Below are 13,671 nucleotides of genomic sequence, written 5' to 3'. Positions count from 1 at the left end.
AGGGCATATAAATTAATTGAAAATTCGGAATGGAATGCAAATCTCTACATCAGAACATACCACTACTCTCTGAATAGGTATCAAGTTGTAGACAGACAGGTTGAAAAGAATGATTACTACCTGAGTTTTAGGGTATAGTCCATCTTCCAAGAGCTACAAAACATACACACACACACACACACACACACACACAGAGAGAGAGAGAGAGAGAGAGAGAGAGAGAGAGAGAGAGAGAGAGAGAGAGAGAGAGGGAGGGAGAGGGGGGGGGCAGGCAGGGTGGAAGAGAGAGGGGTGGGGGAGGGAGGGAGGGGGAGAGATGTGGTGTGTCTAAAAAGTTTGGTGGATGCTATCAGACAACAAACAAAACAAAAGTTACAAACAAATGTTCTTTATTGCCCTTCAAAATAGCCGCCACCCACTACAACACACTTCTGACAACGTTCGTATAGATTCTGGAAACTATCAGCATAGGCCTCCTGGGGAATCAATCACAGAACAGCTGTCACATGATTTTTGATGGCATTCATGTCTGCACAACGTTAATCTTTCATGGCCACCTTCAAGCAGGAAAACAGGAATTTGTCCGCAGGAGCCAGATCAGGGGAGTGTGGAGGGTGCTCAAGAACAGTTACCATCTTCTGCACCAGGAATTGTCACACACAGATTGTGCATTGTGCAGGGGCATTATCATGGAGCAGAATCCATTTTCCAGTCCTGTGCCACTCTGACTGAACCCGCCAGATATGCTGTAGGAAGTGCTTCAAAACAGACTGGTTAAATGTAGCATTAATGGTTTCATCTGCAGGAACAAAATCCTTGTGGATGATGCCATTGTTGTCGAAGGAGGCAATCAACAGTGTTTTCACCTTGGATTCTTTCAGACGGCTTTTTTTTTTTTTTTTTTTTTTTTTTTTTTTTTTTTTTTTTTTTTTTTTTTTTTAGTCATGGGGAAGACAGTGAATAACATGACATCGATTGTCGTTTCCATCACTGATCAAAAAGGCAGCACCAGATCTCACCTCCTGTGACAATGGTATTCAAAAGCAATGGATGGAAATGAAATCACCAGATGTTTCCATCCATTTTGCACTCTGCTTGTCTGTGAGCTGGTGCAGCACAAATTGGGAGCAGATCTCCCACTTACCCAAATTATCATGGGTGATGGTGTGCACCGTGTCCTTGATAATGCCCAATTCCTCCACAATCAATCTGAGAGTCCATCACTGATCTTGTGCCAGCATTTGTTGCACTTTCTCGATCTCTTCTGAGATTCTGCTTGGCGATGGCCAACCTAAATCTCTCTCATCCTCAGTTGCTTCCTTTCCTTCACGGAAGCATTTAAACCATTCATAAACACATTTTCTACTCACAGATTCCCTTTGGTACACCTGCACCAACATTCCATGTGTCTCCATTGCAGTCTTCCCCAATCTGTAACACTACTTGATGTTTCCATGTTGCTCCATTGCGCTGTGACACTTCCTCTCACACTGACTATGTTCAACTGGTCGCAGTCTGTTTACACAGCAAGTCACATGCAGTGCATACCGTGTATCTATTCTCCTCGAGTCTCTGAAGACACATGTGCATGCACATACACACGTGCAATAAGTTGCCGTTCAGATATGACACCATTCACTGAACTGTTTACAGACACCACAAACTTCAACTCTGTCAGCAGTGATATCTTGTTGATGATCTGGCAGTCTATATTCGTAAACTCAGATTTTTGGAGGTAAACAGTTATCTATAATGTAGTACTATCTGTAAAACACAACATAATTATTCAAGCAGATATTTATAAGATTTCAAAACAGTGCAAAGTTTGACAACTTGTTTCAAATGATCAAATATGTAAAAATTCTAAACTTCACAAAGTGCAGAAATATACTATGACTAAAATATTTATGATATGAAAACCATAGATTCCTACTCATCAGAGAGATAAGACACTGAGTTGCAGACAGGGATGATGAAAAGACTGTTAGAAATGAGATTTCGGCCAAAGCATTCTTTAAAAAAGAGAAATAGACACACGTAGTCACACAAGCAGGTACAACACATACAGAGATGACTACTACTTCTAGCGACTCCAGCCAGATTGTCTGATTAGATTAGAATGTAACTATGTCGACAACAATAAAATATGTGGTGAGATCATTTTTCTTTACTTATTTTATCACTAGTATTGAAGAGATCAATAATGCAACCAGGCCCTTTTGTTTTGCAAATTATTTCACGTTGTTACAAATACTTTGTATGCTACCTTACATACCATAGACCATCAAATTACTGACTACTGAGAGGTAGCCAGCATTCAAGCAAAACTGGCTCGGGACACGGTGGTGTAATGTTACCAACTGACAGGCCTTGTACCTATGTTCTGGATTACATTCCAGAGCCCTCTGCAATGTCTCACAAAGTCAGAACATAGAACACTGTTGATAGTGATCTGTATGCTGACATAGGTTTCATACCCTCCCTTCCCTCACCATCATACACAGCAAACATGACACCACACTATATGCACCCATTATAAATGCTTATACTCAGCAGATATGCTTTAGATGTAACTCACAAACATCACATGTAAAGGAGCCATTGTGCATGGAGTAAGCGTGTCCATTCCAAACAGGCAGCTGAGTAATGCCTCCCAGATGTCCCAGACAAAAACACCATAAAACTGTTTATTCATTTTCTCACTAGGCATCGAATGTTTATCTGAGTTTGGTAATACACTGTTGCTGTCACATCTGTCAGTCTTACATGTCACTGAACATGTTGTATATCATCAAAATGTATCTATTATGTATGAGTGAAGCATAATGACTACATTTCACCAAAAGGTTCAGTGTGTTGAATAGTTTATTCAGATCAAATCGGATACAGAGATTCAGAGGAATTTTCAAACATTATGCAAAGTGACAACCCTTGTGAATGTCAATACGATGGTGGTACAGGAATTTTAGGCAGGCAGGAAACGTTGATGTGAAGCATTGCACTGGATGACAGAGAAGAAGTGAAGCCGACACAAAATGGAAATGGTTGGCCTTTTGACATTAACACCAAAAATACGTTCAGAGGTCATCACACCAGCTGCAAAATCCCTAGGGTGACTGTGCATGAGGTCCTTCTGAAATGTTTACAGATGTATCCATGCTGATAGCAACTGTTGCACCCACTGAAACAAGACAACAAGCCATAAATATGCAATTTGCTGTGGATGTTCTTCAATGTTTAGTGGAGGATGGAGATTTTTCAAACAATCCAGCATTTTCTGGTAAGGCAACATTCCACATGCATGTTAAGGTAAACACATACAATGTTCGTATTTGGGGCACAACAATGTAACTGCCCAAAAGAAAGTGTTTGGTGTTGTTTTAAAGGTCACTGCATTGTGGGACCTTTTTTTCAACAGAAAATAGTTAATTCTAACACTTATCCTGATATACTGGAGCTGTTTGCATTACAACAACTGCCTGACCACCAAGATGTAGTCACTTTCCAACAAGATGGTGCACCGCCACACTGATCTTGGACTGTTCAAAATGTTCTAGACCGGTTGTTTCCAGGCCACTGGATTGGTAGGGATGGTCCAATTCCCTGGCATCCTAGGTTTCCTGGTATTGCACCAACAGGCTTATTTCTATGGGAGTAGTCGAGGACAGAGTCTGGTAAACACATGTCAACTACGTCAATGATTTAAAGAACTAAATCACTGATGCAAGTGTAGATAGAGCTCAAATACAGACTGGCTGTTGTGGATGCCACCAAACATGCACATGTTGGAATTGACTGAATGGCATCAAAGCTTTGTGAGATAGTGTGCCCCAAAAGTCAAATATATTGTGAATATCTTAATTAGTTTGGATGCTATAGCACATTAAACTTGTACTGCATCTTTTCTTTTTTTGGAAACTGTTAATGATATAATTGTGAGCTGTACTCATAATTATACCATGAACAGTTTCCAACATGTCTTTGAAGACAAAGACCTATCAACACAGCATGGTACAGAACTAAGAACCATAACAAAGAAAATTATTTTTTTATATTATGAAGTTTAATTATTTTTATTTATTTGTTTGTTTGCTGTCCATGTAGCAATCAGTTTTCAGACACTGTCATAGATTTTAATTCACGTATACAAAGGTTAGTTGACGTACATAACTGCACACACTGATATAAATAGTGAAGGTCAGAAATTATCATTTTTTGTTGGAAAAACAAACTTATGCTATATATGCTCTTTAACAGAGACTTTAAAGCTTGAAGAATAAATGCATACATTGACATAATGTATGAAGATCATAAATTATACATTTTGTGTTGCCAAAACAAACGTATGCTGTATACACTATTTTACAAAGGGATATTACAACTTGAAATCTTCTGCTGAATAACATCTTTTCTCTATTAATAAATGCTTGAGTTTATACTTTAAAGTGTTTAAATTAGCTTTCTTGAGGTCAGATGGAAGTTTGTTATAAAATATGGTTTCTATTGAATGTGGACTACAGTCGGTAGCCTTATTTTACTTGCAATTCTGTGAAAATTTTCCCTTCTCCATATATTGTACCTATGTACATTACTGTTTGTTACATTATAGTCTGGATTTGTTTCACAAACATTAATTCTTGCAGGACATACATAGGATAGATGGTTAGTATTCTGTTTACCTCAGCTACCACTCTTACTGCCCTTTTAATTTTTTTTTTTTTATTTTTTATTTTTGTTTTTTTTATTTTTTTGTAGTCTGGGGAGACTGTCTTTATAAACAGTTGATGCCCCATCCCATACCCCGATACCATACTGAAGATGTGGCTGTATCACTCCAAAGTATATTTTTCTCAAGCTACCGTGGTCTCGGAAGGCTTTTTAGTAGATACACATTTGTAGTGATTTTCCACAAAAAATGGTCTATATGTTCTTTCCATGTCAGGTGTTTGGCAACAATTATACCCAAAAATTTGTGTTTGTTTGTGTATCTAAGGGCCAATGGAGATGTAAATTGAGTTCTATTTACGTTCTGATTATAGCTAAGCATAAATTGCATTGTCGCTGTCTTCTCTTTATTTACGAGTAGCTTATTTGCAGTAAGATAACTTGACAGAAAATTATAACTGATTTCAACACTGTTTGTAGTAGTTTGCACATCATAGCCCAAGCTGACAAAAGATGCATCATCAGCATAGCTTACAATCTTGCAGTTTTACGATTCTATAAAATTGTTAACATACACAAAACAGAAAAGGACCCAATATACTGCCTTGGGGCACACCACATTGAATTATCTTTTGGGTTGATTTGGTTGTTACCAACTGTTCATTCTTTTTATAAGTTACACACTGTTTCCTGTCTTCCAAATAGGAAGTAGTAAGTTATAAGTGTACTCCTTTCACTCTGTATGCTTCTGATTTATGCAATAGAATTGTATGATTCACAGTATCTACAGGTTTACTCACATCCAGGAAGGTGCCTGTTACCTTATCTCCTTCAGCTAGCTTGCTTAACATTTGATGTATGAAGATAGGCTACTGCTGTTACAGTAGATCTTTCTTTTCTACAACAATGTTGTAAATTGTTAAATAGATTATGTTTGATGAAATATGCCTTAAATTAATTTAATATCACTTTCCCTGACAATTTCCCAAGCTCTCAGTTAATGATATTGACCTATAGTTTTTCATGTCAGATTTTATTCCCTTCTTATACACTCGGAGGATTTCGGTGATTTTCAAAAGATCGGGATATTCTCCATGGCAGAGGGAGATATTTATTAGATGTGTCAGAGGCTTCACTAATTCTCCTCTGCATTCCTTTAGCAGCTTATGTGAAATGTCAGCCCAGCCACAAGACATTTTAGCTTGAAGTTAGGAGGTTCCCTTCAGTAATGCCATGGATGAAAAAAGATTGGTTAGTTTTTGTAACATTTAAATTGGGTGCCCAGTGGTGTGTTTCATTTGTGCCGAGGGTATTAAAAGTCTGTGTGAATTTCTCACACACTTCTTTTGGATCATTTGTTATATCATCATTTTCTTTTAATGTTATGCCGATGTGTTCATTAGATTACTGTTTCCCACTTTCTTATACATTATTTTCCAGGCTGTATTACTAACACAGGTTGACTTGCTTATTTGATAGGCATAGTCAAGAGCTTTAAGGTTAATCAAGGGATCTCTGTATTTTTTTCTGAGCCATTTGTATTTTGTTAAGTAGTACTGTAATTTGGTGTCTCTGAAGAGTAGTAACAGACTTTCATGTTCTCTCTAAGTTCAATCATTTCTGCAGGGAAATTCTCAACTCTGTGATTAATAACTTTGTTTACTTGTTTTACTAATTGACATGTTTCATTTAAAGTTTTAATGAATAGTTTAAAATTTTCCCATTTATCATTCACATTTTTTGCCTAATGCCCTCATAAGTTTGTTTATTTTTCAATTTTCCTTTATACATAAGTATCACTTTTAGTTACATCTACATTCTCTACACTAATTTCCATAGTAAGAGCTCTATAGTCAGATATGTCATTTTGACAGTGGTTATGTTTATATCCTCCTTTGTTGTGTTTGTGAGAATGCGGTCAATGCATGCCTGTCTTCCTACAGTAATTCTTGTAGTTTCTGAGTTTATGTGGCAATAGTTATAATGCTGAAGCAAGTCAACATAACACAAATAATTATTGCTATTATATAAAGAGTCTGTGTTGATGTCTCCAACAAACAGCACATGTTTTTATTCACTGGTGTCTTCTCCAGCAGGTCTTCCAGATGACTGAAAAATTCTTTAATAATGCTTCTAGGTGACCTATACAGAGCTGCTATAGTCAGGTTGTTGTTCCCTAGTTTTAAATGTATTGCTGCAATCTTAAGTATCATTTCTTTACTCAGATCATCAATCCATTTGACTTTTTCACATGTTATATTATTTCTACTGTAAATGCCTACCCCTCCACCTTTATGTGTCCTTCTACAGTACCAGTTCCTTAGCCTGTATCCATATGCTTCCTCTTCCTTGCAACCTAATTCACTCACTATGAAGAAATGTGGCTTTGATTCATTTAGATGTACATCCAAGTGCTCTAGGATGAAATTTTCACTCTACAGCGGAGTGTGCACTGATATGAAACTTCCTGGCAGATTAAAACTGTGTGCCGGACCGAGACTCGAACTCGAGACCTTTGCCTTTCGCGGGCAAGTGCTCTACCAACTCGCAGGAGAGCTTCTGTAAGGTTTGGAAGGTAGGAGATGAGATACTGGCAGTAGTAAAGCTGTGAGGACGGGGCGTGAGTCACGCTTGGGTAGCTCAGTTGGTAGAGCACTTGCCCGCAAAAGGCAAAGGTCCCGAGTTTGAGTCTCGGTCCGGCACACAGTTTTAATCTGCCAGGAAGTTTCATCCAAGTGTTCTGTTTTATTCATTATATACTGAACATTCTCGTATGTAAGGATCAAATTGCTACGTTTTACTCTAATAGAGCATCCCTATCATCTTTGTGATTGTTAATTTTGTTTAAGTCATCTTTCTCTGCGATAATTTTTATTATTTTCTCACATAAAAATGTCTTTCCTTCAAAATTTACAAGCATCCCATGTTTGGTATGTAGGCATTTGACTATTTTACCTATAAGTATTCTACATTTTCCAAATGAGGCACACAAATGTTTGATTTTGATGTTTGTTTTTTGTATCTCCTTGTTGACACAAGAATTGTATTATTAGGTCATGCCTGTGAGGTAGCATTGTAATTGTTGTGTTTTGAGATTTGTTGGTGTCTAAGAACTTTTCCATTGTGCCACGTTTCCTGTGGCATTGTTGGCACCAGCTATGCGCATGACATAATGATTTTCATCTTTCATTTTTACATGCAGGTCAATATCAGTAACATTTTTCATACTTGCACCCGATTTTACTATTCTCATTGCTTTGAAGTCTTTGTTATTGTCTTGTAAAATACTCACCCGGTTCCTGCTATGGTTGTCTGTTAAGAAAAGAACACTGTACCTTTTTTTGCAACTGATTCTTTGTTCTGTCATCACTGTGGTTTGCTGTTGTTTATGAACTTCATTGCCATCACACTTCACACTTTCATGTTTATCACTAACATCTCTTTCAGTAGTAATTGCATTTGACTATCACTCATAAATGTGCATGATTTTTGTAGTGATAACAATTTATAATATTTATAGATGTTAGTTTTTTCATATTCATATTTGGAACAGTTTGGCTATCACGTGAAAGTAAACACGGTTTTGGTGATGGCTCACACATGTAGGTTTTGCCACATCACTCGTTAAGACTTTGATTGTTAGTTGAAGACTACTTACATGATCATTTAACTTTCTGATTTGATCACTACAACTCATACACATGCTGCTTTTAATGGTATAATTTTCACTTTTTTACATGAACACTAAGTGTGTCTTTACAAGCAGCCAGCAAGATGTCTTCTCATACTGTGGTAAATTTATGCAATTTTAAACTGATGAGATGGAACCATGTAATTAGTTAGTTAGTTTCATGTTCCAGGAATCATCTGTACGATAAATCATAATGATGTGGAATGAGTCAGTTTAGACTGACATTAAACATTCAGTTGTAAATATAGCTGCATGCTGACCATTTACAAGTTATTTTTTATTTTTTTATATATATATACAGATGTTAGTTACTAATTCCTACCAACAATCTTTTACACATTATAATAATAGAAATTCTTCTACAGAATAGAAGGAGATATCAAGTAGAAACTTTTTCAGCTTGTTTTCAAATTTTACTTTTCTGCATGTCAGACATTTTATATCACTGAGTAAGTGATTAAAAAGTTTGGTTCCAACATTGTGCACCCCTTTTTGGCTAAATGCAGCCACACTGTGGAGTAACGAATGTTATTTTTTTCTTATAGTATTGTAATTATGTACGTCATTATGTCTTTTAACAAAATTCATGAGGGTATAAATGTTTGGTATAGCAGTGGTTAAAACAGATGTCTACAAGGTGATCATTGGTGAGCACATATTATTCTTACAGCATGTTCTTGAAGTATGGAGACTTATTTTCTTAAAGATAAACTACCTCAGAACATTATTCCAGATGACATTATTGAATGAAAATATGCAAAATATGTCAACTTACTGATTTGTCTCTCCCAAAGAAGTACTATGATTGAACCAGTATGTCTCTACCCCTAAAACTTCAGTCTAATTATTTAAGAAGGATACCTAAACTGATGAAATGTTTACTCACATTCATTACAAGCTGGAGCAACAAATTGCAGTCATCCGTTAAAACAGTGCAGTGTGGGTGATTATGGCTGAAGGCTTCTGCAGCAGCCACATCTTTTTCTATTGCCCAGCATATCTCAGCAACACCTGACTGCTGAAGACCATATGAAAGACCTAGTACAAGAGAGAAGGAAAGGAGTTCACAATAAATTTAAGGGGTCATGAATGACATACTTTAGCTGCTAATGACATACAAATATATGTTACCTCCACAACCAGCAAAAATATCCAGTGTTCTCAACTTCCTGTTAACATCTGGCCAGTATTTCACCTCACCTGCATCCATCCTACCCTGGCTGTCCTGCAAATCAAGAAATGGAAACAGATCTTACTAATATTGTCTGCCATCAAGACTCAATGCTTGCTGCAATGTTAATACACAATATTAACCCTTTCATGGCTACAGGCATTTGTAGAAAGCCCAGGCGGCTATCGGCAAACACGTACACGGCTATAGGCAAACACGTACACAGAATAAGTAGAATGTCCAGAGAGCTAAGGGCATTCATAGATATGAGGCAGGTAGGAACACCTGACACCTAAGAGCACTCATGTACTCCTGGGTGTGGGAGCAGGTAAACTTTCACTATTGTCCACATTTCATCATTCCTGCTAATGCTATCACTATTCCTGCTAATGCTATCACTATCTGCTCTTATTATTAACATTGGAAAGCACTATAGTTTTCACCTACTGCTGGTTCCTTTATCCTTATGAGGCAATCTAATAAATATAATTTGATTTTCTAATTTCCACAAGACAAAAGACACATATATATAATCAGGAGGACATGAATTATCTTAATGAACTGACATATTAGATGTTATTCTTGAAGCTTTCCTGGTGTACTGAATATTCTATGAGGTTTCAGCATTGCAGCCAGATCATAGTGACTTCTTACCACAATATTTAGGCTGGCAACTGACCAGCCATCTTCAGGTGAGTGCCCGCCACTGGAGACTGCTAGCTCACAGTGTCAGCTTTATAGCAAACAGTGGCATGGAGGCACATGCACATTAGTGGCTGTTACAGGTGCGTCCTCTATTGCAATCAACACCCTCTCCCAATACTATTCCATCTGTAGTGCACAGGCACATTATAACTATATGAGCACCCTATGTCAGAACGCGCACTTGTGGTGCTAGAAACAAACATCAGATGTCACCAGATCTGTCATAATGAATAAAATGTTTTCTCCCAGAAGAAATTAAAGAGATCCCAGTGAAATCATTTAGGAATTCAGTAATTCAATAATCTGTGGAAGTACATCTAACACAAGATCTCATAAATCACGATGGCGGCTTTCAACTGGACAAGGCTTGGATCCTGTGATCTCTTTAATTTCTTCTGAGAGAGAACATTTCTTTATAATGTTTTCTTTTAACACCATGAGCACATGTTCTGACAGAGGGTAGACATGTAGTTTCACCTTTACGCATGTGCCTATGCACCACACATGGAACAGTATTTGTAGAGGGCGTGGCTTTTGACTGAGGATGCTCCTATGATGGCCACCAATGCACGCACGTCTCCGCGCCAAGTTTTGCTATAAAGCCGACACCGTGAATGGGCGGTCTCCAGTGGCAGACACTCATCTGAAGATGGCTGGACGATTGCCAGCTGAAATATTGTGGCAATAAGTCAACATTATTTGGTGTCTCAGATGTTACAAAAGGAGAAAAGTGCAGTAGAATAATAAAATATGCATAATTTCTCAGCAACTCCCACAGCCACACACAACTGCAAATGGTATGCACTGCCAAACAAATGAAGCTTGTTTCCTAATCTACAAAGTACACAAACATACATAATCTAGAAGGGCATGAATTATCCTATAGAACTAATGTATCAGATATTGAAAAAGCAAACAGTGCAAGAAAAATTTGTACAGTTTCTCAATAACACTTGATGCCACACAGAACAGAAGATGGTCTGGGTTTTGGGTGTCTTTGCTAGGTACTGCTCACTTTGAAACTATGTATCTTGAAATATATTTTTCTGATGTCAAGGAAATTTTAATCGGTTACAGGCACATATGTTGGTTGTGTAACTGTCTAGTTATAGGATTTTTCAGTCACAAATAAAAAAGTTCTTATACTATTTCTAAAACAACTTTCTCTCAGCCCAGCATAAACTTATAACAGAAAGTTTGGATTAGTGTTGAAGCTCTCTTTTGTGGTTATCTGAAACTGCAACCACTGTGACCATACTGTGTGATACTGATTTTATAAAGAGTATTGTTGCAGAGTGGTTCTATGCATCCTCAAAAGTGTTACTAGTCCACAGTGCCTATAGAGTACAGTGGTCCTGAGGTTGTGGTAGCTGGCAGCCCACCAGGTGCATAATACGTTCGCCCCCATCAGGCAGCTGGGCAGGCAGGACACTTGACCTCAACAGCTGCAAAAGGGTTAATATAGCTGAGATTGGCTCAAAACTTGTCAGCTGATGTGTACCTTTCTCACAGTGTATTGGTAGACTGTAGTACCACTACATTACAGTGAGGATGCACACTATGTCTGAACTCTTGCAGGCATCGGATAAAGCTGTGAGCAATGAGAATAATGCACAGGGAATACTACAAGTTGAGAATGTGGGTCAGGTAGCATGTCCAGATAACAAAAGCAGCTAATGCGACCACTCACATAAAGTGGGAAATCCAGGTTTGTGTCCTGGTCTGGCACAAATTTTTACTTGTCATCACTGAATTTAATTCAATGCCCAATTGTGGTGAGTTCTGTATTTCGTTTAAATCATTTAAATCATGTAAACAAAGTAATGCAGACTCAGGAACAATGTAACGAAAGATGTTATAATATTAAACAGTTCCCTTATTAGAATGTTAAAAGGCACAGTTAATTGTGTCATCAAAAACTCTCAATTGAGTCGGTCCAGCACAAAGGTGTTGCAGTTTCTCATAACAGGTGCCCAAAATCTATGTGTAGGGAATTAGTTCTCACAATTCTTTTAAGACAACATGTTCTTGAGTTCTAGTAAAGGGGTGATCTAACACAGTGGTGAAGGAAATATGCACATACAAATAAATGAACTTGGAGGTACTGTAAGTGAAGCCAATTTAGCATAGTGATCAAAGCAAAATAAAATTACTAATAAACAAACTTGAGCTACATTGGGTGAAGCTAATCTAACACAGAGATCAAAATAAAATAATACACAAATAAATGAACTTGAGGTACCGTAAGTGAAGCTAATCTAGCACAGTGAGTGAAGCAAATACAAAAAATGAATTTGGGTTACTACTGGGGCTAATCTGACATAATTGAGGATTTCAGGCTTTAAGGCCACATGCATGCTACTGTGGTGGTTTGTGTATAGTTCACAAAAAGAAGTCAGAGCTTGCTGCACTTGCTATTATTTAACAGGCTCTGTGAATCAGATATTCCAGTCTTGGGATGCAAGACCACAATGCAACTGCTGAATAATGTTGTCCTGAAGTATGGTATCACTCTTGCCTATTGGTTCTCCATAAGTATTGTGGGAGCCGGCAGTGCTGTTTGTTTCATAAAACTGACTCACATTGATGTCTTCACAGATAATTCGCCTATCTGATAGCACTATGGCAAGCCATTAAGTTCTGATAATGAAATAAATTGAATGTAAACTTCACACCAAAGGAACATTAAGTTGCTGCACTCATCGTGTGGACAGCTTGGTGTCTGCATAGGAAGTGCTGGGAGTTGGGAACGCTTCCTCATGCATGCTTTTGGTAAAAACCACATGTGCTGTGGTAAAGAAATGTCTGACAGAGTAAACTCTTTTACCCTGATGCATACAGTTTGTGATGTGGTTTTTTGCTTGGTGACATTGTAACAAAACAGGCTGTATGAGGTCATGTGGAGTACCCAATACAGCAGGTTTCGTAGTATGCGATACATGCTTAAACAGATGTGAGTAGTGTATAAGGACACTTAGTGACTAAGGTCACTTAGTGCAACAGAGTGAAATAGTTGTAACAAAAATGTTAAATTGTGTCACAGACCAATTAATGTATGTCCTTAATCAGGTCAATTAATGTTCAGTTACGATAAGTCATTATCACTTTGAAGTTTCAGGATGTTTAGAAGAGAAAGAACAAGTTTGGAATCAGTGTTAATATTGTATAAATGTTAGTAACCTTTTTCATTCAGTTTTGTAATTATAATTCAATTAGTAAGACTGTTTGTTTACCATAACGTGAATTAACTGTATAAACCATTAATTTTAAAATTGCAAGTCAGGACAACATGTTCTTACAGAAATCATCAACTAAAAATCTGTAATTGAACTTGTAATTCTGGAACATTCTATAGAGAAATTCAGTGCAATGTCCACAGATTATGAGAACTAGAGAATATTCATTTAAACTGGAGACATAACCTGATTCAGAAAGACAA

The 13,671-nt window shown here is 37.4% G+C and overlaps 2 protein-coding genes across 2 annotated transcripts in view; one reads left to right on the top strand and one right to left on the bottom strand.

Moving 5' to 3' along the window:
• LOC124552346 (DNA (cytosine-5)-methyltransferase 1-like) overlaps window positions 1-9,566 on the bottom strand; it is a 49,827-nt gene extending 40,261 nt beyond the window's left edge. The window contains exons 1-2 of the mRNA XM_047126615.1: window positions 9,488-9,566; window positions 9,243-9,394 (exon numbers count right to left, since the gene is read on the bottom strand). Coding sequence (XP_046982571.1) covers window positions 9,243-9,394; window positions 9,488-9,566 — 231 coding nt within the window. The remainder of the gene's footprint in view (window positions 1-9,242; window positions 9,395-9,487) is intronic.
• Window positions 9,567-12,305: 2,739 nt separating this feature from the next.
• The window catches only part of LOC124552345 (synaptic vesicle 2-related protein-like), a 137,425-nt gene continuing 136,059 nt past the window's right edge, over window positions 12,306-13,671 (top strand). The window contains exon 1 of the mRNA XM_047126614.1: window positions 12,306-12,333. Within this exon, the coding sequence (XP_046982570.1) occupies window positions 12,306-12,333 (28 nt within the window). The remainder of the gene's footprint in view (window positions 12,334-13,671) is intronic.

This window comes from Schistocerca americana, chromosome 10 (genome assembly GCF_021461395.2).
Source record: "Schistocerca americana isolate TAMUIC-IGC-003095 chromosome 10, iqSchAmer2.1, whole genome shotgun sequence".
NCBI classification, from domain to species: Eukaryota; Metazoa; Arthropoda; class Insecta; order Orthoptera; family Acrididae; genus Schistocerca; species Schistocerca americana.
The sequence above is the reverse complement of the archived record's forward strand: the minus strand, read 5'-3'. Positions and strand labels throughout refer to the sequence as shown.